At 42.3% G+C, this 24,404-nt stretch overlaps 1 protein-coding gene across 6 annotated transcripts in view; it reads right to left on the bottom strand.

Moving 5' to 3' along the window:
* The window catches only part of sorcs2 (sortilin-related VPS10 domain containing receptor 2), a 318,859-nt gene extending 295,173 nt beyond the window's left edge, over positions 1–23,686 (bottom strand). For 3 of the 6 annotated variants that reach the window (XM_087179561.1, XM_087179559.1, XM_087179562.1), the window contains exon 1: positions 23,274–23,686. In XM_087179561.1, the coding sequence (XP_087035687.1) occupies positions 23,274–23,627 (354 nt within the window). In that variant the 5' untranslated portion in view covers positions 23,628–23,686. The remainder of the gene's footprint in view (positions 1–23,273) is intronic. The other 3 variants (XM_087179560.1, XM_023427177.2, XM_023427178.2) reach the window with 1 other exon arrangement.
* Positions 23,687–24,404: the final 718 nt, after the last annotated feature.

The following is a 24,404-nucleotide window of genomic DNA, read 5'->3' as shown; positions in this document are numbered from 1 at the left end:
CCTGACATGGGGCTCTATCTCGCCCGGTGAAATGTGTAGCAAATTGGAAAAGCAAGCAGAGGACGTCTTCGACAATGGGCCCGAGCAGAGCAAAATATGGGAATATGAGGCAGGGCGGCGGTGGGGAAAAAACAGTTAATGTGCATGCGTTTCCAGTCCACAGTGGAGCGAAACAGCCCTGACTTATTTGTTACACTCTTCCCTGTGGTGTGAGGGAAATTCATCTGCATATCAATACTATTGTAAAACTATTTCTCTGCAGCTGGTGACAACAAGGAGGCAATCTGCTAGCATTTGCACCACCTCTCTCCCTTCCAGTCGTTTAATACAGATGTTTCCCCACCCCTCGCCATCATACCATAACATGGATCTGAGGTAGGTCTTCACCCCCTTTCAGCATCATTAACATCATGGATCCCATCCCCATATCTATCTCAATATAAGCCCATCTGCCTGACAGAATCGTCATGGCAGTAATGGAGGTGGCACTGTTGGGACAAACGTGTTGTGCAGGTGCCAATGGGCTAATTGAAGCAAATCACCATTTCACACAGTGAGTGTCGCCCGCATAATAAGGGTGTTCCCGCCAAAAATTCCCCACAGTGATTTGCTCATTTTCCTTCCTGCAGAAAGTGTCGTTTCTCTGCTATTTCCCTCTCCACACGCAGCGGACGCCGCCGTGCTTCACACTGCAGACTTGGCGTGCGTTCGCAGGGTCACAGGTCACGAGGAAGAGGTGCTCAGTGGGAGTTCACGCAAGGGTCTGTCTCTCACTTCCCGCCAAGATGGATCTCAGCCCAAAGGTAAGGCTTCGTATGATGAAGCATTAAATCAGATAGAGACCGGCGGGAAATGTGGAGATCCCCCCCCCACAAAGAAACACAGATAAAGATAGAAACTGAGGAGCCTTGAAGATGGAGATATATCCTGAGAGATAATCCCTTCTCCGGGTGGGAGATTTTCAAGAAGGGAACCTTTTCATCAGCCTTCATTTTGCTCTTTTATCTTCTCTGTACCCGGCAGCAGTCCTGATGATTTTTCTTTTACATCCTGACTGACTCCTAAGGTTAGAAACACACGTACTATTTCAGCCCAAATTTTGTCATTCTAAAAAGGCATGAGGAAAATGGTGGAAAGAACAGGTACAACACCATCGGCTCAGACTATGGATGACACAGAATCTCTGAGAAGGTACCAGGTCTGATTTTTTTTTTATATCACTTTGCAGTAAGACAGTTTCTTAAATGAGATGTCTGAAAAGGCAAAACAGAAAGCACAGCATTCAATAGATTTATACGCCTATTAAGTTGTTTGTCTGCAAATCTTGACTCAACGTCCCCGCTGCCAGCCTCAAGCTACAGCTTATTAATTAGAACGGGGGAAAACCGTCTTAAAAACATTTCATACAGCTGCATTTCTCCAAGGTGAACTACTTCTTCAATTTGGTGAGTGTCCACTGTTCGGCTTAATTAATTTGTAGCTCACGCTAAGTCGACAGACCCTCACGCATAATTATCCGCCATGTTTACACACGAGGAGACTTTGTGGATGCTTTCCGCAGCGACCAACAAATCTCCAACCCTTTTTAAAAATTCATTCAGGACCAGTGCTCCTCGCCGATGAGCCCCAGCCTGGCTCTTTGTACTTGAAGCAGTGCTAATGAGAATGAGGTCATGGGGATTTTGGCAGCCATTGTGACGGATGTGGAGAGAGACACAAGCCAGAACCATAACACCCCTTTTCTACAACACACATACTCCCCACCCAGTGTGTCAAAACATACTGGCTGTAGGGCCGGTGGCAGCAGCTGACTGGGAAATAAGGGCAGCTTCTTGGCAAATGGCGGCCATTTTGGAAGCCAGTTTCAGTAAAAAGATTTATGAGGAACAAAGAGAAGAGGGAAAAAAATCCACTTTATCTTTTCCGTTTGACACTCAAAGCCCCAGCTGAGCAAAGCAACTGATGTAGAGATGAAGTATGCAAACACACTCAATCAAAAGTCGCCTCGGGGGGTACTTTTAATTTACACCAATCAGCCATTGTGCTCCTTTGAGTCTGAATGGCAGGTGACTGACTGTCTTTCACTGCCTGGAGAATTAGAGGAGGGGGAATGGTTGAAGAAAGGGGCTGTGAGAAAACCTCGGTTTAACAGGGGAGGAAGCAGGGGGGAATGGGTTTAATAAGGCTGTAACACTGCAGAAAAGAATGTCCTCTTTCCATGGGCCAGCGGAATGGGACTAACAGGGACTGACACTGTGACACTGCAGCGCGCACACACACATGCACGCATCGGCATTGAACGCAGGATACACTGTCTGTCTGTTTCATCATCAAAGTTACAATTTTTATCAGTTGTGTACTAAAGAACTTCCTGTTCTGATGCCACTCAGACTGAACTTCAGTTACTTCACAGGACTCTGGATGCGGAAAACAAGGTCAGCCCAGACACGGACCAAACACCGTCCAGATGATATCATTCAAAAAAAAAAAAAAAAAAAAAGGCTTTAAAGACGTTTTTTTTAAGAGAAAGACAAGCTGTAAAAATCTATGGTTTAGTTAGTATTAATGAGGCGTTATTCTGTGGAAGCATCAGACTAAATACATCATCAGTCCTCTGATAAAAACAGGTCTAACCACTGCAATGATACCCTCCGCTTAATGATGCCAGCACACCCATGATGCTTCACCCATTGTGGTCTGGTTCAAAGCGTCACTTTGCCATACTCTAGATAATTGACAGGTGCTTTCTTTCACTGACACATGGCAACCAAAACAACAAGTGATAAATACAAATCTACATTCAAGTATCCATGGTCAATGTACCTTAAATAAATGTATTGACACTGAGAAGTCTGGGCTAAATTTGGTTGAAAACCCTGTGGTGTATGGTTGAAAGTTCTAGAAAGGTCCTTGAGTTGAGACTGTTTGGTCAAACTACTATTTTCCAGGTTAAGAATTAACTTTTACAACTTAACCTTACAGTTCAGCCAATATGTGATTTTAAAGGATCACCTTTGATTACAGAAGGTGATTCATGCTAAAGAGTAACTACTGAACATATGAGGATTCAATTACTTGCTCCAAGAATGTTATTTTTTAAAGATACAAAAGCCTCTCTATACCTCACAAAATACCCTGAATATCAGGGAAAAATGGGAAATGGAATTAAATATATGAATTAAATATTATAATAGAAGATAATATATGAGAAGACCTGTGTGCTAACTGTCAGAAAATCATGGAAGGGATCTGATTGGAAATCAAAAATCAAGTATTTTAACACACCTCTCATTCATTTCTATATTCCATATGTGAAAGAAGCTTCTTTGGAATTATGTCAAAGAAAATGCAAATAAAAAGGGGATCACACACACACATCTCTTTTAGGACTGTCCAATAATTCAAGACTCTGGTGTTGAAGCAGGTCCATACAATGACTGAATGAATGACTGCAAGTCTACAACTGAAAACGGACACTTTTATACAAAGGTGAACTTGTGTTACACAATGCAGAGAGGTTTAACTATGTGAGAAGGGTTGTTGTAACTAAATTGTGTTGTTCTAATGAGGTGTCACTGAAAATGCCATTGTTATATTCCTCTGTAACTGACAGATATGTGTTCCTCTACTTACTTATTTTAATTTTTATTATTTATTTTATTTTTTAGGGTATGAGGTCCAATGTAAAATGAGAATAAAATAAAAAATAAATTCAAAAATGTCAACCATTGCCATGTTCTCACTAGATTACAGGCTGCTCCAGATGATTTCAGCTTGTTTGTGAGTTTTCCCTGTTGCTGACTTAATTTACTCCAAGAAAAACAATACTCCGTAGCGGATCCCCGGTCTTAGTGGTTTTTATTTCAGCGTTTACCGACAGCTGCACCTGAAGCTGCTGTGAAAAATCACGTCGTCACCTCGATCATATTGGCAGTCACACTGTACAGCTGTGAGCTTCCAGTGTTATACCGCATAGACCTCAACATAAAGACATGTCCTACAATGACCTACGATCATCCCACAGAACAAAACTGACTTCTTAGCGAAAGCAGCTTTACAGATCCCAGAGAAAGAAAAGAAACACCACACTCTGGAAATCCCGCTAGTGTTTTGCGCAGTGTTTGGCGCTAAGCTGTGTTTCAGAGGCAAATGAAAAGAAGAGGATGATAATGAAAAAGGGGATTAACCACAGAAAGAGAGAACCAGTTGGGCCCGTTGTTGAATACACACAATAAATTAAAAGAAAGGGCAAACAAGCTTTCCTCTGCTGGCCTCTCTGGCCCTGCTGGAGTGCTGCTCACCTCAGTGCACCAGCTCTGAACCTCTACAGGGTTTTCTCTGTGTGTGTGTGTGTGTGTGTGTGTGTGTGTGTGTGTGTGTATTGGGAGCAGGGATCTTCCAAATGACATATTTGCATACAAACAGCCTGTCCAAATTCACAGAGAGGGGAAGAGGAGAAGAAAGAAAGGAGGATAGAAAGAAACAGGCCAATATAGTGAGAGTGAAAGTATATGATGAATGCGTGTGTGTGTGTGTGTGTGTGTGTGTGTGTGTGTGTGTGTGTGTGTGTGTGTGTGTGTGTGTCTCTCTCTCTCTCTGGGAAGGGGGTTTGTTTGTCCTCCTCAGGTGCTGAGGGGCTTTCAATTTAAGCAGAGTCGAGAATCTCATTACCTGAGTGATGCACTGCCTATGTTTACACGCGTTATTCCAAAGAGGCTTCGACGCTCCGTCATTCCTCCACCTCTCTTTCTCTACCTCTCACCCCTCTCTTTCTCTCTCCGAGTCGGAAAATACGTTTAAAAAAAAAAAAAAAAAGAAGTTCCAATTGCAATAACAAACAGTCCAACTCAGCCGCAGAGGAGGCTGAGGGATCAAACGGTTCTTTTTCCCAGAGCAGGGAGGTTGCAGACGGGACGGTTCGGTAGAATTACTTTGCTCAAGTTTGTCCCCCAATGACAGCACTTGAGAAGTTGCAAAGGCATGAACAATATGGTGCTGAGAGAGACTACAGAGTGTGAGTATGTTTGTGTATTTATTCTGAGGACATCAACTAAACCTAATATGGTTTAAGTCATCCTTGTAATCTATGTGTTGACAAGAAGCAACAAGGAAAAGAGTCGTGATGTGAACTGACTGACACAGTAATGTCAGTTGTGATAACTATCAAGAGCTTGCTCACACTGGCGACTATTAGCCACCATAAGCTAACAGTTACAATACACTTAAATACATATAGACCTCTAGCAGGGCAGTACTGATGACTCTCTTCTACGGGAAGTAGCTAACATTTTGTCCAAAAAGCTGCTACATTTGAAAGAGGTCGCTACAGGGTCTGAAAAGTCAGTAAATCCAGCAACAAAGGCGCCGGGTTATCAACGCGCTAAATCATTTTGAAAGAGCAACGACCAGTGGGAAAACTCAGTCAGACATGCAGGAAGTCAATGCGTGACATCATAACACAACATTACATAAAACTGACACCTTCCACTAGAGTTTCTATGTCTAGGCCCAATCTGAATATGACAACGACGTGAAAAAATACAATTATATTTTTTAACCATTTTAGCAGCTGCATGTGGGGACAGTGGCACTTTAGTGACTTTTTCTGTCAAAAATTAATCAGAAATTAATTAGTAATGAAAGGTAAACCAACATTCCAGTAACCTGCAAACTCTATGTAGAGAGACAGAGCTGGTAGCAGCAGCAGCAACGCAGCAGAGACGAAGCCGGTGTGAACGCACACACGCTCACGCAACGCAGGCGGTGTGTTCCCCGTGTTACTTTACTGGCCCTGCTGTTACAGTTCAGGTGCCATGTAAATTAGCCCCCCAGCTGCAAAGCAGTGGGGCTGGTAATGTTTTCTCCTTTTGAGTTTGTGTGCGTGTGTGTGTGTGTGTGTGTGTCATCATGGTAAAAATCCTAGAGGCACCTACTGAAGAAGGAACTACTACTAAGGCAGTTTTGAGTTTTTTAGCAGGTGTCTCTCTGTCTGCGAACAGATTCTGTCACAATCATTCAAGGCACAGGAACAAAACCTTACAGGTGTGTAGGTGAAATCAAAATCAAGACATTGGAAGATGGGTGTGGTGCCACCCGTGAGTACTAAGTAGTTTCTGCACTCATAATAATCCAGTCAATGTGAACTGGCTGACTGAAATCCTTCTAACTCATTGCCATTATTCCAGAGAGGAGAGTGACATGCAAAAGGGGCTCTTTACTGAAACTAGGAGATGCTGCGTTTCCATACACCAACTCTGCTATTTTTAAGCTTTATTATTTGGTATTTCTTGGTGGATCGGGGGCATGCAGTGGGAGCACAACTTTGCCTTCAGTAGAAAAAGCAAAAGGCAGGTACCTTCATATTAACGATAGTTTGAAAAATCCATTTTCAACATCATTTACTGCGTCCTATCTTTTCTCTTATGATTTTTTACATTTCTGACATTTTCACTCACGTATAACTACTTGAACTGCTATCAGCAAAAACATCATTTTGATTCATCTGTTACATTACTCCGTTCACTCTTTTTTCTTACTTACTTACTAAGTTCTTTTCTTCCCTAAAGAAAATTTTCAGTAATTTAATCCCATCTTCTTCCTGACCAGTGGAAGCTGGGAGCGTTTTTTATCTTCAGAGACTTATTCAAATGAAAAGTTGCTGCATGAATCCATACCTGAACAGCTCACATTCAAATGACTAACCCGCATATTAAAAACCACATAATCACCCCTTTCTGCATTTAAATCTATTTTTAGGACACCAGTGGCTGACTGTCACCTCGCCTTTGGAAGCTGCTCCATCTCTCCCTTTTGCACCGCAGAGGACTGAAATCACCTGATGCCACTGTTGTGACAAGCAGCACTCCAAACAATAATTCAATTTGTCACTGCTCTGCATCTTTATTCTCGCTCACAGGCGCATGTCTCCTTTCAATCAAGCAAAAGTAAACCAGATAGAGGGTAAGTGACAGAAAGGCAGACAGAGGGAGAGAGATGGGGGAAGCGAACAGTCTGGGAGCCCGGCAGAGAACGCTCCACTGTTGCCAGCGTCGGATCACAGCGCACAGCCTCATCTTTTTCATGTAAAACAACGGCTGTTTTTGACAGCACGTTTGTTAAAAACCACCCGAGGAACGTGCAGAGTTTAAATGAAAGAGGCCTGAGTGTTCCGGTTTTTTTCTTCATTTTTTCTTTCCTCCCACACACACTCACCACTAGCACCACCACCACCACCTCCACCGCCCCTCCCCTGATACACCGGTGCTCTAACTGCTATCAACATGAGTCACAAACGTTTTTTTTTATTTTGTTTTTTTATATTTCCAGTGAAAAGAATTATTACTGGCAAGCTTCACGTCCGTCAACACATGCTAATTCCCGTTTTACTGCTTTGAGTTGCCTTGCCTTGTCTGTGTGTGTGTGTGTGTGTGTGGTTGGCACAGTGAACGAGCACGTCATTCCCGGTAGAACTTGGGTGGCGGAGTTGCCTTTGAACTGCTGCAGACAGGGTTGAGCTAAAGTCTGTGCTTGAGCTCCATAACATACTTCAGCCAGCTGGGAACATAGGACAACTACAAAAAAAAAAAAAACTGTATTCTCTCTAAATAACCAGGAATCCTTATTTATTTTTAAGCATTAAATGAAAGCCGAGCACCTTCATGATTATCTGAGAAATGTTAGAAAAGTTTTCACTAATATAGCTTGTTCATGATAGTTAAACGAGCCCTTTACAAAATACTCAAAATCCACAGTTTTAAAAAGAATGCTGACCTGCTTTTTGTCATCTTTAAACATCAGAGGTGTGTCTGAGTAATTATGGCTCCATATAAAATCACTACCTTTACCAAAGACTGTTTGATGAATGCTGCTTTTTCTCACTCTTCAGATTAGAAAAAAAAAAGAAGAGTCTGTTCAAAAGCAAATTAACTAACTGTTATTTAACTCATTTGCTCATTTCACAGAAAGCCTGACTGAGAATTAGCTAAAAGCATCAAGGGGCTGTGGTTTGTAGAGGTTATAGAAAAGAGATTTCATATTATGATGAACATCAATGTTAAACAACCTGTGTTGGTGGTGAAAGAGAACACATTATGTTCTCCTGTTGGAATAGTTAATTAAATGTACATGAGGACAGAATGCCCAGTCTCTATGGCAGCGTTCACTAATTATATAGAGTTTGCTACATAGCCGACTCACTAGGGGATAAGTGCAGACAGCAGTTTATACATTTCGGACACTACTTGAATGTTAAATTGCTACATACAGTAATGGTGCGTCAGATAATTGGAATTATTATGCATCATATAAACAAACACCAGAGCCTCTGCATCAATTGTGCTTCTAAACACATTAAAAAATACATGCTACAGTGGCGTGTGTTGACTTTTACATGTGATTCAGCTGTTAGCTACAGCAATGTCAGAAATATTGACCAGAAACATACCTTTTCATGACAGTAGTAGCAGCAGACCTCTCCTAAACTCAGAGCCTGTTCTGTCTCATGACTTTGTGCTGCCTCTTTCCTGTGCTGGAAGTCTCTGGTCTCTGTATGGACATCTTCACCTTTCTCCTTCCTGGCTGAACACGTTTTAGGATTATTCTTCTGAACTGAACATATCAAATGAGCAGTATGCAGGACAACTATCTAAAAGTCACTTCTATTAAAAATATTTACCATTAACTGATAATGACATCCTCCAGTGACAATGTAGAATCCTGTATTTACCTGCTTCACCTTTCCTGGCTCATTGGGAAGCACAGAGGAGACACCACTGCGGTCTTCAGGAGTTGTAGCTGGAGCTATAGTTGTAGTTGTAGTTGTAGCTGTAACTATAGTTGTAGCTGTAGCTATAGTTGTAGTTGTAGCTGTAGTTGTAGCACACACAGCCTAAAGTACAGGTACACCGCACTGTATGTTCAGAACTATACTGCTAACTCCTAGCTAACTAGCTAACTAGCTAACTCTCTGCTAGGTCGCCAGCTGCCGCTCTCTCTCTCTTTCTCTCGCCCACTATGCTCGCAACCTACGCACTAAGCTACTGCTGAAAGGACGTGCGCAAATTGTGCAACAATATTTTGTCTCAAACTTACTGCAGATCTTGCACAGAGATGATAAATCGGTGTAATTTGCTCGTTTACTTCCTACTGCTGCTTAACTCTTCCTGCACAGGTTTAGTTTCCACACACGTGACGTCACCCATGCATATAATGATTAGCTGATCCCAGAACAGTAGGAGCTCAGTAGAGGACAGCTTGACAAGCTCACTTTCACTAAAGCTAGTCACCCGTCAATGAGCTCAAGATTATCCTCAATGAGCATGCGCAAACCCCTCCTCTCCGCTTGACAATTGCTCTAGCCTTTATCAATGGCACACGGTCACGCCCACAAAAATGACGAAAACATGACAATAAAACTATAGCTACAGCAGCTGGTAGTCAAGCTGGTAGTCGAGCTTTCAGAGACAATACGATGCTGCCACTGGGCACTATTATTTTATATTCATTTAATTTCATATATAAATAAATTATATATATATATTATATAATATACTATAACATACAATTGAACGTACAATATTGAACATACATATTGAACATATATATATATATAATTATATATATATTCACTATAATCAATATTCAATATAGACAGTAGTAAACCCCATACCCAACTACAGCGACCCCCCTAGGGTAACACCACCAGCCCCAACCAGCCTTACACGCTCATCCATGCACCAAACAAGTCGTCCAGACTGAACAACAAAATGAGTTATGTGTGACTGCCTTTAATTAGCAGGACAACATCATTCAAGTGCTTTCCAAAACCGCTGTTAAAAATATTATTCATATTCTGTGGTTGTTTTCTGATTCTCCAATGCTTAGTGGTTAAAGTTTAGTTAGATCCAGGCACAAAAAAATACTTAGGGAAATATCATGGTCATGGTTAACAGATGCCAGCACTGACAGTCGGTAGAAAACAGGAAATAAACTGAGGTCTCCCATGTCAAAGTAAAACGCTTTGTTGACCCATCCAGTCCCCCTTGGATCACCTCCCAGGCTTTCAGGATGTGTAGCCATGTTACTCTACTTTTGTCTCTGCTCCACACATAATGTTAGAAATTTGAACTGATGCTGCCTTTACACGCAGAAGGACAGTCTCTAAGTACCTTTTTTCTAAGATCATATGCATTTTCCAGCGCCTGCAAAGCACAAAAGAACGCGTAGTGGGCCAGTTGCAGTTCAATTAAATCAACAAACATCTCTGTATCAAGTAGTTGATTTTTATTCAGCTGCAGTAATTCAACTGGTCTATATAATTAAAACTGTAAATTATCCAAATTATCCTTTTTCAGTATATATACACGTATAAATAAACTGTTATGCAGCTGCTGTGTGTGTTTACTGTACATTTACCACAGCCAATCATAATAAAGGACATGGACTATTCATTAAATGCTATGCCATGTTCTTTTTCATCCTGTTCTCTCTCTCTCTCTCTGTCTCTCTCTCCTCCTCCCTCCTCCTCCCTCAACCGAACCGGTCAATAAATAATATCTAAGAGTATTGGTCTGCTCTATATGAAAAGTGCTACATAAATAACATTGACTTGACTTGATTATATCTGTACCCATTTTTTCTATTGACGCCTGACTTGTGCGGAACGCTTCACGCTGTTGTTGTGCATTTGGCTTTAGACAGAAGCTGAAAATACTCAGGTCCCTGGTGAGAGATGGGGTTCAGATGGGTGGGTTTGATAGAAAGTGGGGACAGCTTTGCGCCAAGGGAAGAAGATCCAATCTCTGAATGTGTTACTGTGAAGGTGAAATACTGGAGAAACCCTGCTGGGCTGCATTTCACAAATCTCTGAGAGGCTCTATATGGATAGTGTTCCCCCTGTTCCTACAGTAGCTGCAGGCAGACAGGCACACACACACACACAGACACACACACACACACACACACACACATCTTACACCATCCTCTCCTACACATATGACAAATTTAAAAACTTTTTTCAAAGCCAAATACTGCAAGCCTGTATATATCTATATATCGTTACTGTCAGATGAAAACGTATTAACTCCAGTCTGCGTCATTTTAATTTTGAAGATATTTTGAATGTTCTCTGGTTACTTCATGGCAATCTGGTCATTAGGTGATGACATTTTGGACATTTGGGCTAGATGATGGCACCAGAGGAAAGGTCAGGAGGTCAGCAAAAATCTTTTTCCTATAGGGACCATGAATATAAATCTCAAATCTCATGTAAATTATTTTCTAACATACCATGTCATGGATGTTGATCAAAGAGAAGCCGATGGAGGCACATCAGAAAAGTCCACAGGGACACCGAAATTATTAGGAAGTAATCCTCTGGGGTGGATGAATCCACAAACTATATTTCATGAAAATCTGGCCAGTCGTTGTCAAGATGTCTTGATCTTGCTCGGACAAATTTCAGACAGAAGAATCAGATGAGAGCATCGATAACAGAGCAGATAATTAAAGAATAACTGCAAAAATGCATGACGGTCAGCCCAAAAACAGGTTTCATTCCCTCTGTTCCTGAAAAGTTGAATTTTGAAGAAACAAGGATTCCACTTGACAGCTGACATACATTTATGCTAGAGCCATACATGAAATATGCAGGAACCTGGGAGAAGTGTGAGGCGAGGGGCCGCTCTGAATTCAGATCAGGAACCAAACCACTGGAAGACCCCAACAGGATTCCAGTGTGGGTTGCCAGGGCAACATGAGCAAGAACTTTCAACCATGACAGCCAAACTGCAAGACGACGAGGAGAGCACAAAACAACGAGGAGCGCTGGAGACAAAAAAATTCCTCTGTTTACAGGGACAAAACTGGAAAAACAATGAACGCATGCTGGGTGTATTTTAGAACTGTAAGAAAGGGAAGAAAGTTGGGGGAATGTCTGGGATGTTAAGGCAGATGAGGGGCTGTCTTGTCTGTCACAGCCTGCCAACTAGTTGTTTTGGCTGTCACTTGGTAACCAGTAGGCCCCCCCCCCCCCAGCTCTGTCACACACAGGCATACAGACCAACACACAAATGCTCATATTAAGCATTGCCTTCAAACCTTTCCACCTTACCAAGCCATGAGGAGCAGAGGAGAAAAGAAAGTACACACACAGACACACACACACACACACACACACCTTCTTCTTACACATACAGCGATGCAGAAACAAACCGCCAGCAGCCCCAGAACAACCTGTACGACAAACACATCCCGATGCTTTTATTTAGCCGCTGGGCAGCCAGCATTCACCTGGCATCACTAAACACTTAATTAGACAGTAACACAAGTAGCATGCTGCTTCATATACTTTCCCAAGGTCTCGTTAGCGAGGCATCCGCGGCATTGAGGGGACAAACGCTACCTACTGCCGAGTGGCAGAGAGCGAAGCCGTGCCAACATGGAGGCCGCACTAAAGAGGATGGCCTTGGACGCAGATCTTATGATCGGATGAACGTTGCTTTTATGTTTCACACAATTAACTCGCTATTGTTGTTTGTGTCAACTCGCGCCAACAGATGAGACACAGATATATGCATGTCTCGCTTCACAGTCAGGACTAATAGCGTTCTGCCATGCCAGGTAGCCTGATTAGATTTCACTGATACGTGTTTTGGAAGATGAGACGGACATCTTAGGCCTGTTTGTTTGAGTTTGACAATGTAATGCCTGGAAAACACAGAAAGTGAGTTCACTGTCATGAATCTCCAAGCTTCAGTAACACCATCATGAAACGATAAAACTTTCCTTTGATGTTAAAACCTTGGTTAGCAGAGCATCAATTCATTAACGTAGAGAGAACCACCACTGAGGCAGTTTGGAGTACTTTGGCATGTGTTTACATGTCTGTCTGTCTGTCTGTGTACAGATTTGGTTGGTATGATAGTGTTGCAATTCTTTTAAGTCATGGATCGGCTGTGCAACTGCAAGATGGTCTCTAATTTTTTTTTTTTAGTATATTTTTGGGGCTTTTTATGCCTTTATGATAGCACAGTAGAGACACAGGACATGGGGAGGCAGAGAGAGAGGGAATGACATGCAGTAAATGGCCGTCCGATGCGGGATTCGAACCGGGGCCGACTGCAGCCTCTACATATGGGGCGCCCACTGCGCCACTTGACGCCCCTGATGGTCTCTAATTTTTAAAACTCACAACAAAGCATTTGAATAGGTCTAAATGAGTAAAGGGACAGCTGGCCACTGTTCTTGTGACTGTGTTTGCTGGCTCTCTTGATCGTGACCGTGCTATGTTCAGACTGCTATCTAGCTCCTACAACGCTACCCTAGCCAATGGTAGTGCCTTCTACTGACAATAAATGGGTTGCTGCAACATTTTTAAAATAATATTAAGCAAAAATTATTTTTGGTCACAAATACTGTTGTCTAGAATGTAGCCAGCCAAATGATGAGCATACAAAACTAATTCTGGACATAATCCATAACAATTCTGTGTCCACGGTGCCACAAAAGCTAACCACACTAGCAACAAATAAACTTTTTATTTTGCCATATTTTGATTTTATTTTAAAAAGTATCATCAACCAAATGGACCAATGGAACATACTGAGCATACAGACAAAAGTATCTCTTTAACTGGAAAATATGCTTTCTTTTATTGGCTCAACATAAACCTTGTCCAACCCTCACGATGATATAATGGATGGGAAGTATCAATCATCCATAAAAAAGAAACCAGGAGCCAGCTGACGTTGAGGAAAGACACTCTGCTGGGCTTAAACGTGTCCTGTCGGCCATGTTGGTTGGCAAGTCTGCTGCAGTGGTGCTGTACTTTGTAATTTGGCTACAGTGAATGATTCATATTTAAAAAGAGACAGAGAAGAACCAAGCAAACAAATGTGATGATTTACAGTCTGGGTTTTTGAGTGTCTCCTTAAGCGGGATGAACAAGGACAGACGAGATAAATGATGAGAAAGAGGCTCTCCTCACATGTGCAAACAATTTTCTACCACAGAACAACCCGGGTCCTGAACTGTCTGTTCACTATGTGAAGCGTGAACAAAGCCTTTCACATCAAGGACACTGGAGACATAGTGTGTGCGCACACGTGTACGTGTGTGTGTGTGTGTGTGTGACCAGAGAGAGAATATGGCTGTGTACTGTTGCAACGTACACGTGTGTGCACACACCTGCATGAACCATGATTTACCATTCAAATACAGTTAAGCACCTTATTATAAAACATGGCTCCCTCTAAATACTCAATTTAAATTCAACCAATGCCATGTTTAGATTAGATGTATACCGCAGGCGGATAATCCTTTGACCTGATTGGATAAAATAATGCTTACAATCTGAGGGTGGTTTTGGCGAGTTAACCGCAGGGGTTGGTGGGAAGGAGAGGGAGCATGAGGGTAAAAGGTGGTAATGCTTAATATTCTTTACATAAAGAAAGGGAAATCAACTGTAAATAACATTTAATCCAATGGCATGAATAGAAGAAGAAGCAGAGAACGGTTAGAGGGAGGAGTTCAGCTAACAATGATGATGACGTGACAGTGAAAAGGCGGACGAGGAGGACAAAGATAAATGAAAGCAGCTATTTATGTCACTGGTGTGAGCTGCTGCTTTAAGTGCAATACACAACGGCACGTTAAGCACACACGTAACACACATCAAACTTAAGTAATCACAATAAATTAGCATTTTGTCAAGATATATTAGCGAGAATTAGAGCAAATGTGTTAAGATTTTACATTTTCTGAAGGGTTGATGCTCATCAGCGCTGAGAAACAGGACGGTTGCTTTTCCTTAGGAGTTGACAAGATGGTTTCAAGACATCCTTTTGAATTTTTAACCATGGAAGCAGCATGGCTTGATTGCCTTAAAACTTTGTACATGCATGGTGCCTAGAGGATGAATCCTAATGACTTCAGTGATCTCCAGAGTTTTCATCTACTGCAGTGCTACCAGCAGGTCCAGGTTTTGACTTCATGTGAAATATCTCAACGTCTACAACGCAAAAGTTGAAACAGAGATTCATGGCTCCTAGGAGATGTATCCCAGGTACATTGGCGACCCCTTGGCTTTCTCATAACACCACCACCATGTTGACATATTGGCCTCATATTGAAGTGTTTCAACAATTGTTATTATTTTGGTATTTTTTAATTGTCTTTTAAATAATCTTTTTATTGGGGATACAACAATGAATATAGAAATATATGATTACAAGTGTTTCCCTTTTTTATGGCAGGAACATCCCCCAGGCCCTCAAAGAAGGTCAAGACTACCCAAACACTGTCTCTGTATAGAAAATAACACTAATAATAAATTATAATATACAAATATATCAAATATATAAAACATACAACATTCAAATCCATGAATATAAATTTTAATAACTAATATAAATGAATAAAAAGTCAAAAAGAAAATTATATAAATACCAAAAGTTAGTTTTATAAGACGAAATAAATAGATAAATAAAATAAATAAAATTTGGACAAATCCTTTGGTTTATGACCAAACATCTGCACCAAAAAGCCTCAACTGGGTTGAGGCTGGTGGGTTGGATTGGGTTTGTTGTAATAAAAGATGGCAAACATGGTAAAAACCATACCTGATACATTATCATTGTCATTGTGCACATAGTAGCGAGCTGATATTAGCGTTTAGCTCAAAACAACCCTATGTACAGTTTCACAGAGCAGCTAATGTTGCTGCAGGTGAAAGGGCAGGATACAGTAGCATCATCATATGCATCATTACAGATTTAAGTGCATCAGCTTGTCGAAACACACCACTGTCCTGGTTGCCAGTATTGATGCACCTCAAATGACACAGAATGGACAATGACATTTTATTTAATATGAATCTTACCATTTTATTCCAGTATTAGAATTTTTATCCTTGGTCCTGATGAGCAGTATGACTATCTCTGACTGTTGTCAGGTCGTTTCAAATAATGACACAGTGAATGTGATTATCATGTAGTTTTGTGCTGTTATATTTTAAATCCTGCAGTATTTATGAGTCAGTAAATTCTTTGTTCTTCTAGTATCGTTTATACCCACCCAGGAGACCTCTTAAACCAGGTAGTGGCAGGAATTACCCACAATTCCCCTATGGGGGTGGAGGGTGGGACGAGAGTTTGGACTGTCAGCGTCCCTTTTGCCACTCATTAATCACTTAGGCTACTGTGGGACAGGCCACTAGGGATCAGCAACAGACACACACACACACGCACACACACACGCACACGCAAACACACACAAATTTAAAAAAGGTGTGAGTGAAATTCCAATGTATAATCTGTCCCTCCACGAGACAATCGATACACGCAAAACCCTATTAGATGTTGGGCTGTTTCCTTGCTGATATAGACACACACATACAGATAGTGACACCCTTCGTCACCATAGAGAGGAGATAGAAATAGAAGGAAGACGAGCACAGCTCAGAGTTCCCTGGGGCTAGTCAACAACTCAGAGAGAGAGAGAGAGAGAGAGGGGCACAAAGAGAGTCCTTTCAATAGAGGAAACTCTCTTCATTCAGAGGGCTGGTATCATGTTATACAGTCTCATATCCCTTCCCAGGACACACAAACTCTATATGCATGTGTGCATGTTGATGTCTGTCAGTGCATATGAATTTTGCATTATTTTTTTAACAGTATGCGTATATGTAATCTTCAAATCATTTGTACACACTCAGAATTAAAGCCCCTATGTTTGTGATCTTTGAAATTATTGTGATGATGTAATTGTTTGAAATTGCTGTTGTGCAAGTGTTGCTTTCAGGCCATTCATCTCAGTGTATTTTTGATGCCACCACTATGTGTTGCAAATGTCAGACATTTTCAAATCCTACACATGGCTGATTTAGAAATAAAGGTCATGGGGAGAACTATTTTGCCTATGAAAAGATTTTGTATAATGTTTCCCGTGGCTCTGGTGTCAAATCTGACAATAGTTGTGTCCCAATTCAATTGCATTCGAAGACCGATTGTGTCACAGTGGCGTGATTAGGTTGCGCCATTTCAAAGGCTGCTTCAAAAGCAGCCATCTTTCTCTGGGCAACCGGGTGGAGCCTTTGTTGCCCAACCTATCCCAAGATTCATGGCGCACCGGTAATGAATATAATACGGCAGCAAACAACACCAACAGACAGCCTGAGGATTACACTTTTAAATGAAAGTATGGGGTTCCAGCTCAGTTTGACAGTTAACTACGGTGGCCCTGAGAGGTCAGCGCACTGCAACTCAAGAAAACCCATGCAAACGGACAAAAACCCAAAGAACTTCAGAAAACATCTTCATCAATTTGACAACACATGTGCATCACGTGAAAAAAAGTTAGGTGTTGTCTAAGTTGCTAGGCGACAGGAGCTGTGCTTTGCAATGCAAAGGTCAGGGCGGGCAACGCCGGTGATGCAAAGTGAAAATCCTCCTAAGGATGTGGCCCCTGAATTGAGAAACAGCTAATAACCCCTGATGATGTCATCAGAGTCAGTTGCTTTATGACAAGTGTAGCATCCAGCATTTTTGGAGCTTGGCCCCTGTAGGACCAAACACTGAAGAAATATTTTTACAGGCTTTCTATCACAAACTCACATTTATTAAATGGGCGGCTCTTGAAAGCCTTCATATTTACTGTTGTAAACATGAAATGGCACTTTAGAAATAGCACTCTAAAAATGTTTCTGCATCTTAGAATTATCAGTGAAATTCAATGAGTGAAGAGACACGGAAAAGGAGGGAAATGTGGCAATCTTCCCTGCACATTTGGGAAAATACAGACTTCTCTCATGGACTGCTACAGAGACAGAGGAGAGTACACAAGAGCTGTTTTCAATAACAGCACTTTTGCTATGAATTAACAATTCATCCTCTTGTCAAAACACTTTACAGCTCTGTAAGAGGTGGAAGTCAGCCAGAGCACAAACATACACATATTCATGCAGTGATGTGCTGATTAGCCTAAATCATCATAAGGAAACCTGCTACATTCAGGTGGCCTCGATTACATCACCGACAACCCGTCATCAGGACAGATGTGAAAGCTGAAGTCCTCCAAAACTGTCGACCCCTTCGTTTCGTCAGCGACTTACATTTGGAACCTCAAAGACTCAGAAACAAGATGATGAAACAACAGAGGTGGCAGCGACTCATTTTCCCCACCCATCAATCTGCGCACTTCTCATAAATGTCAGCCTTAGGGAAATTGAATGGCACCATTTGTCTGTGTTTATTAGGCTGGGATGAACTCGGTCTCCTCGACCTTTCCGAGTACATACCCACCCCAAATTAACTGAGAATAAGTCAGACTTGGAGATCCTGCGGCCGGCAGAGCCTGAGCACGAGGATCTCTCCGGACTTATCAGCACGATTAAAAAAAAAAAAAAAAAATTAAAATTAAAAAAAAAAAAAAAAGCTCAGTGGGCACAGGGGAAGTTCATCACAAGAAAAAGTCCAGAGAGCGTTGGGAGAATGTCAGTTTTTTTAATTACTTCGATGTCCAGTCTTAAATGCCAAAGTACTAGAATCCCTCAAGACTTCATTGAATTGTGGAGCCTCATCCTCAGAAGTGACTTTGAGCAGTTTGAGTAGATTAAGTTTTAGAACCAGAGTTTGAGCTCCTTAAACTCAACTGGAATCCAAATTCATTTGTATTAAGCAAATGAACATAACCTTGGTGTTTTCTTGTGTAGGCTACACAGTTGGTTAATACTGTAATCACAAAAAAGACACTTTATCTTTAGTTTATTTTAGGGCTGTTGAAGTTAACATAATGATAACACATTAACACAATCTCATATTTGCATACAGTTAAACTTTAAAAACGAATAATAGGTCATGAAAAATAAAACGTAATCTGACTGTTAATGCAGTGAGTCAAGCTCCAAATTCAATGTCCCTATAAGTGAATCAGATTGTATTAGAAGTGGCTCTGTACTCTTTGAATCGGTAAATGATGGAGAAAGGCTACAGTATCCTATCACATGTCTAACACCAACAGCATTAGCCCTGATAATATTTGACAGATCATGCTCAACAGTGTTTGGCAGAGAACAATGGATACATCAACCTCCAGCAACAGTAGCAGTTAACAGTATTAGTTGCTGAATGGAAAGTCACAGCATGCAGACTGATTTACACAGTTGAGGATAAAGGATGCACGAGCTGTACGAAACACGGAGGGCAAAACTAGCTAAGGAACGCTAACATGCGACTACTGGACATCACTAGGCCCAGTATATAAACTGTGCAAACTCTATTCACATGCTTGCATTCTCATGAAAACAGATGCTGAGCCATGTGGATGTAGCAAATCAGTATAACATTGAAAATAAAGTAAACACACTCAGCACAGACAGTGCAAACACAGTTGTAGTGGCGAGACAGCTGCCATTCGCACACTTGCACAGCTTCGACGTTCTGTCACAGTGTCTATGCAGAGAAGAGCATTTGATGGTGCGCTTTCTGAATCCAGAAAGGTGGTGGGGCACTTCAAGCACCAAATACTATGAAAACGAGAAAACAGCAAGTCACACACGGGCTCAAATGACTTTGTCCACAACGTGCCGACTGGAGGGAACTTCACTTTGAAGACGGTGAAGCGCGTGCAAAGGAATCGACAACCACAACAGACGTCACCGTGCCGACAGCTGCAGACATTGCTGAAGCCCTGCAGGTAACCCTCTCCCTCTGCCTCTGCCGCTCAGTCTCAGGCTGCTCAGACAGACAGACTGAGAGGGAGAAGCTCATTACTTTCACATGCAGTGTCAATGCCGATGGGGCTACACAGTGCTAATGTATGCTAATGTAGATTAGCTTGTGCCAACGCCTTCAGCTGAAATGACGGCCAGTATAGTGAAGTGTGACTGCCGCTATTTAATCCTCACGTCCGTCTAACTGGTGTTGGGCTCTTTGCTTTTTATGTATGAGTGAATATAAATGTGAAGTAACAGTTTCATTGATTTCGGTCTTTGCAGATTCTTTCCTGAGGGAAGAGGTTTGTTTCCTGTTCACCTGACGACCCAGCTCACACACTCAAGTTAAAACAGGCCTTCACCACAGACATGAAGACATGTAAGCAGAGCTCCAGACAAACTTTTACACTCATGCTACCAACTTTCTCAGTTGGTCAGTTTTTTTTAAGGCCTCCACGCCGACGACAGTCAGAGCTGGAGTTCAGGTTTTCAGGTTGTCCGTCCCATTCTCATGGACACCTGTATCGTGGATATCTCAGTAACGCCTTGAAAGAACTTCTTCAAATTTGGCACAAACATTCACTTGGACTCAACGGTGAAGTGACTAGATTTTGGTGGTCAAAGGTCAAAGTTCAAGGTCACTGTGGCCTCACAAAACATGATTTGCAATATCTCGGTAACGCCTCGAGGGAATCCCTTCAAATCTGGCACCAACTTTCACTTGGACTCAAAGATGAACTGATTAGATTTTGGTGGTCAAAGGTCAAAGGTCAGTGTGACCTCACACAACTTTTCACTGCAATTATAACACAATTTCACACAAATGGTTAATATTTAATATTCTACATGACTCTGGACAAACAGGAATGTAACCTAGAACTAGTCTGAGTGGAGGAGGCAGACAACCACAGGGCCGTAATTCTACTTTGTTGTTGTTTTTTGGCACAGCATGTTCTTAATCATTGACCTGCCATGCTGATGAATGGTTGTGTTAATTTTCCTACCAGTCTGGAGCCCTGACAGGGACAAAACAAACAGTACATGGCTGAAGATTTCCCCAGCACTTGACCCTTAGCTTGAGGACCTGGAGTGGCTGCACAGAGCTGAGGGAGCTGAGGTGTGGGCATTGATCGCTGGCATTCTTCAGGAAAAGATGCATGCACAAGCAAAACCAGTGCAAACAGCAACGTCTGAAGTCCCGCAAAAGAAAGCAGCAGCTCTCTCAGCTGCTTCAGAGCCTAAATCTGAGGAGGAGGACAGCATTGAGAAATGTCTGGAGCGCTACAAAGCATAAGCTTGTCATCACCATGGAGAACTGTTCCCCCAGAGTGGTTGGCCCAAACATGCTGCGACACACAACAAGCTAGCCCGCCTCGCTCACAAGTACTTGGCAACACCTGCCACATGTGAGAGGTTGTTGTTCCTCTCTGGGCATGTTGTGCAGAAGATGCGAGCTGCCTTGTCGTGTCTGGAAATGTGACCAGGCCTATAATCCAAAAGGTCACTCTGCTGTTGCCTTTGAGAAATTAACTGGACTAACAGCCTGTTTTTGAATTGTGCTCTAGTTATAAAATCCTGGTTTTTGAGTGACATTTATTGAGCATGAATTAGGAATACATGGACACTTTAGTATGACAGTCTTAAATTTGTGTCTATTTTATAATCCGAGCTTTGTGTTTTCCGTGTTCAGTATTGTTCAGACTAGTTATGAAATTTGTCCTGAACATTCATCTGCGAGGAAATTTATTCAGATTACAAAATACACAGTAGAAAATTCAAAATACTGACCAACAAAGATGAAAAAAATATGTTGAAACATATAAACAACAGTATGTTATTAAAGGGGAAAGAGGAAGCTACATGTGTACTATAAAGACACAGCAATGTGTCATGAAACCAGCGATTCTGAGCAGCACAGGTCTGCTGCTGTTTTATGGTCAGCTTATTTTCTCTTTCATGTTTTTTTTTTCACCCTTGTCTGTCTGTCTGTCTGTCTGTCTGTCTGTCTGTTTGTTTGTTTGTTTGTTTGTTTGTTTGTTTGTTTTTCAGCAGGATTGCTTAACAAGTACTGAAAACTTGCACCACACTTGTTGGAGGAATGTATCATGGGCTGGGGAAGAACAAATAAAATTTTGGTGCAGATCCGGGAATTTCTGATCACTTTCTTTAACATTACCAGACACGGCATTTTCAACATTTTCACCAATTTCTCAGGAAATAATATTTGGATCTTGATATATACAATAAAAAAAAAAATCTAACATATTTATGGGGTTGAGATCTATGAGTTTGTACAGTTTGGTGCAGATCCAGATAGCAGAGGAAAATGTAGGACTCTTTGACCCTGTATGCGCTCCACTGAGTGCCCTTCTACTCTCTCTACTCTTTTTTTTCTTTCAGTCTTTCTCTCACCAGTAAAACAGCAACGTGTTACACTGACAAAAAGGCTCTGATTGCGAGTGATGTCCCTACCAGACACCACCACTCAAATCCCCCAGGCCTCTGTCAATATCCATCACAAAGACTGCTCTTGTTTACATGGTGGAGCTGCACTCACTGGAAGGAGAATCACGGTGATATTCATCGTAATATCCCAAAAAATCTCCATAGGAGCTTCATTCAGCGATGACTTCAGTGGATGTATCATGTTATACTATTTTTGTTCACTGTTCGATCCTGGTGGGAATCATTTTTCCTCATATCTCCACATCTGTCTGAAATCTATTTTAGAGCCACTCTTCAGGCACACTGTGATAAAAGTAGCATCCTACATCTGTTTCCATACGATCCAAACCGCAAATAAACAAGCCGCTGCAAAATTCATGAATAAAACGCTCCATCAACATTTCAGTAATGGCTTCATGTTACTAAATCAAGCAGCGCGCTGTCTGTTTAGTGCGCGCTCCTTGTCTCCACGCGGGCTCTGTGCGCTCACACGCGCCTCCTTGAGCTCCTCCTGAATGTTATCTCACATGAGTGCATGTTTGTTATTGTGGCTCTCCAAGGGGTCATCTTCCTGGGGTCAGTAATTAAACACTGAAGGACTTCCCCAAGTCAAAAGAGACAAAGTTAACATAACATAAAATAATATAAAATAATATAAAATAATATAATATAATATAATATAATATAATATAATATAATATAATGTTGTTTTCCTGCCCAGCTCAGCGTAAACAGAGTAGATCTAGATGCTCATGACCCCTTCACCATGTGATATAACGGAAGTCTGAGGCGACACTGTGTGCAAGTCTTTTTGTTTGCATCCTAACATCAAAGTCCTGACATCTCAACAAAGACTGATAACATCCCCCGCGCGCCCAGGTGGTCCACCTGGGCGCGTAAAGACCCCACCGTGCCTCACCGCTCTTCTGAGAGCAGCGCAGAGTGCGTGTGCAGCGGCAGCCTCCTGCGAGGACAATAACTTGTTTCTGGTGATGTGTGCTGTGGCTGGAGTGATGGATGGTGGAAGGTGACAAAGAAGGGGATGGTGGGGATGGTGCATGAACCAGCAGATCGTGACGGGACGGGGGGGAGGAGGAGCAGGAGGGGATAGGCTACTTACGCTGCTGTTCTCTCCTGTCCAGTGGACCATCGCCTGGTTGTGGGTCGCATCCCCTTTGAGCACGAACGAGCTGCTGAGCAAGGACATTTGTTTTTCCCTGGACAGTGCTCTCCTGAAGCGGGGTGAGCTCTCAGCGGCGGCGGCTTCCTCGTCACCGCCCCTGTGTAAGCCCGGCGGGGAGCCTCTGTCTCCGCCGCCCATGTCAAACGTACGGTCCACCCCGCCGCGTCGGTTTAAAGCCCCGCTGTCACAGCGCACGGGTCCTGGCAGTGCCATCCAGGCCGAGACGGTCAGCAGAAAAACGCAGAGGTGCCCGGCGGCGGACACCGCTTCCTTGAGGCGCAGAGGTGCCATGCTTTGCGCCGTAGTAGCGCTCGTATCGCGGAGACTGATGGAGAGACTGTTGATGCTTGTGGAAGATAGATAGGTGTATACTGTAAGAGAGAGAGAGAGAGAGAGAGAGAGAGAGGGAGGGAAGGAGGGAAGGAGGGAGGGAGGGGGAACTGGAGCGAAGGCAGACAGTGGGAACAACGTGGACGCGTCTCTGTGCCAAGCGGGATCCACAGGGCGGCGCAGCGGTGCCATCTGCTGTCCAGCAGCTGCAGCGTCCCGACACTGCGCTCAATACAAACAGCGTCAGATCAGGAGTTCACATTTCAAATGCGACGTATTCCAAAGATGCATCTGTTACTTACAACACTTTAAATGAAAGTGTCTGAAGCTGATTATCAGTCAGAAGCATGGAGGTTGGAAGCCTTACCGTGTTCCACTCTAGCGTTGGCACAGTCAGGAACATGGTCTCATAACGCTGGTCTCAAATCAGTGCTTCACTTTATTATAGATATGCATTTCACACAAAATTCAAATGTGTTTACTGTATTTGTGATGGAAATAGACACTGTGTCTCTGCCGAACTCACCATGGAAGCTCACGCGCAAAACATTTGTCATAATATTTAAAAGATGAATGTTTCTTTAGTTTCAGTGAATTTTAAAGATCAACCAGAAACATGTTCATCCTGAAATACACAGTAAAATCACTGGGTCATTAAAGCACCTACGATACTGAGTTAACTTTACCCAGTCACGATGGATTGTTGTGGCTGTATTTATACATTAGTATTGGGTCACT

The sequence above is a fragment of the Seriola lalandi genome, unplaced genomic scaffold (assembly GCF_002814215.2).
Source record: "Seriola lalandi dorsalis isolate HSWRI2012SDOR001 ecotype SW California unplaced genomic scaffold, Sedor1 jcf7180002054854, whole genome shotgun sequence".
Taxonomy (NCBI): Eukaryota; Metazoa; Chordata; class Actinopteri; order Carangiformes; family Carangidae; genus Seriola; species Seriola lalandi.
The sequence above is the reverse complement of the archived record's forward strand: the minus strand, read 5'-3'. Positions and strand labels throughout refer to the sequence as shown.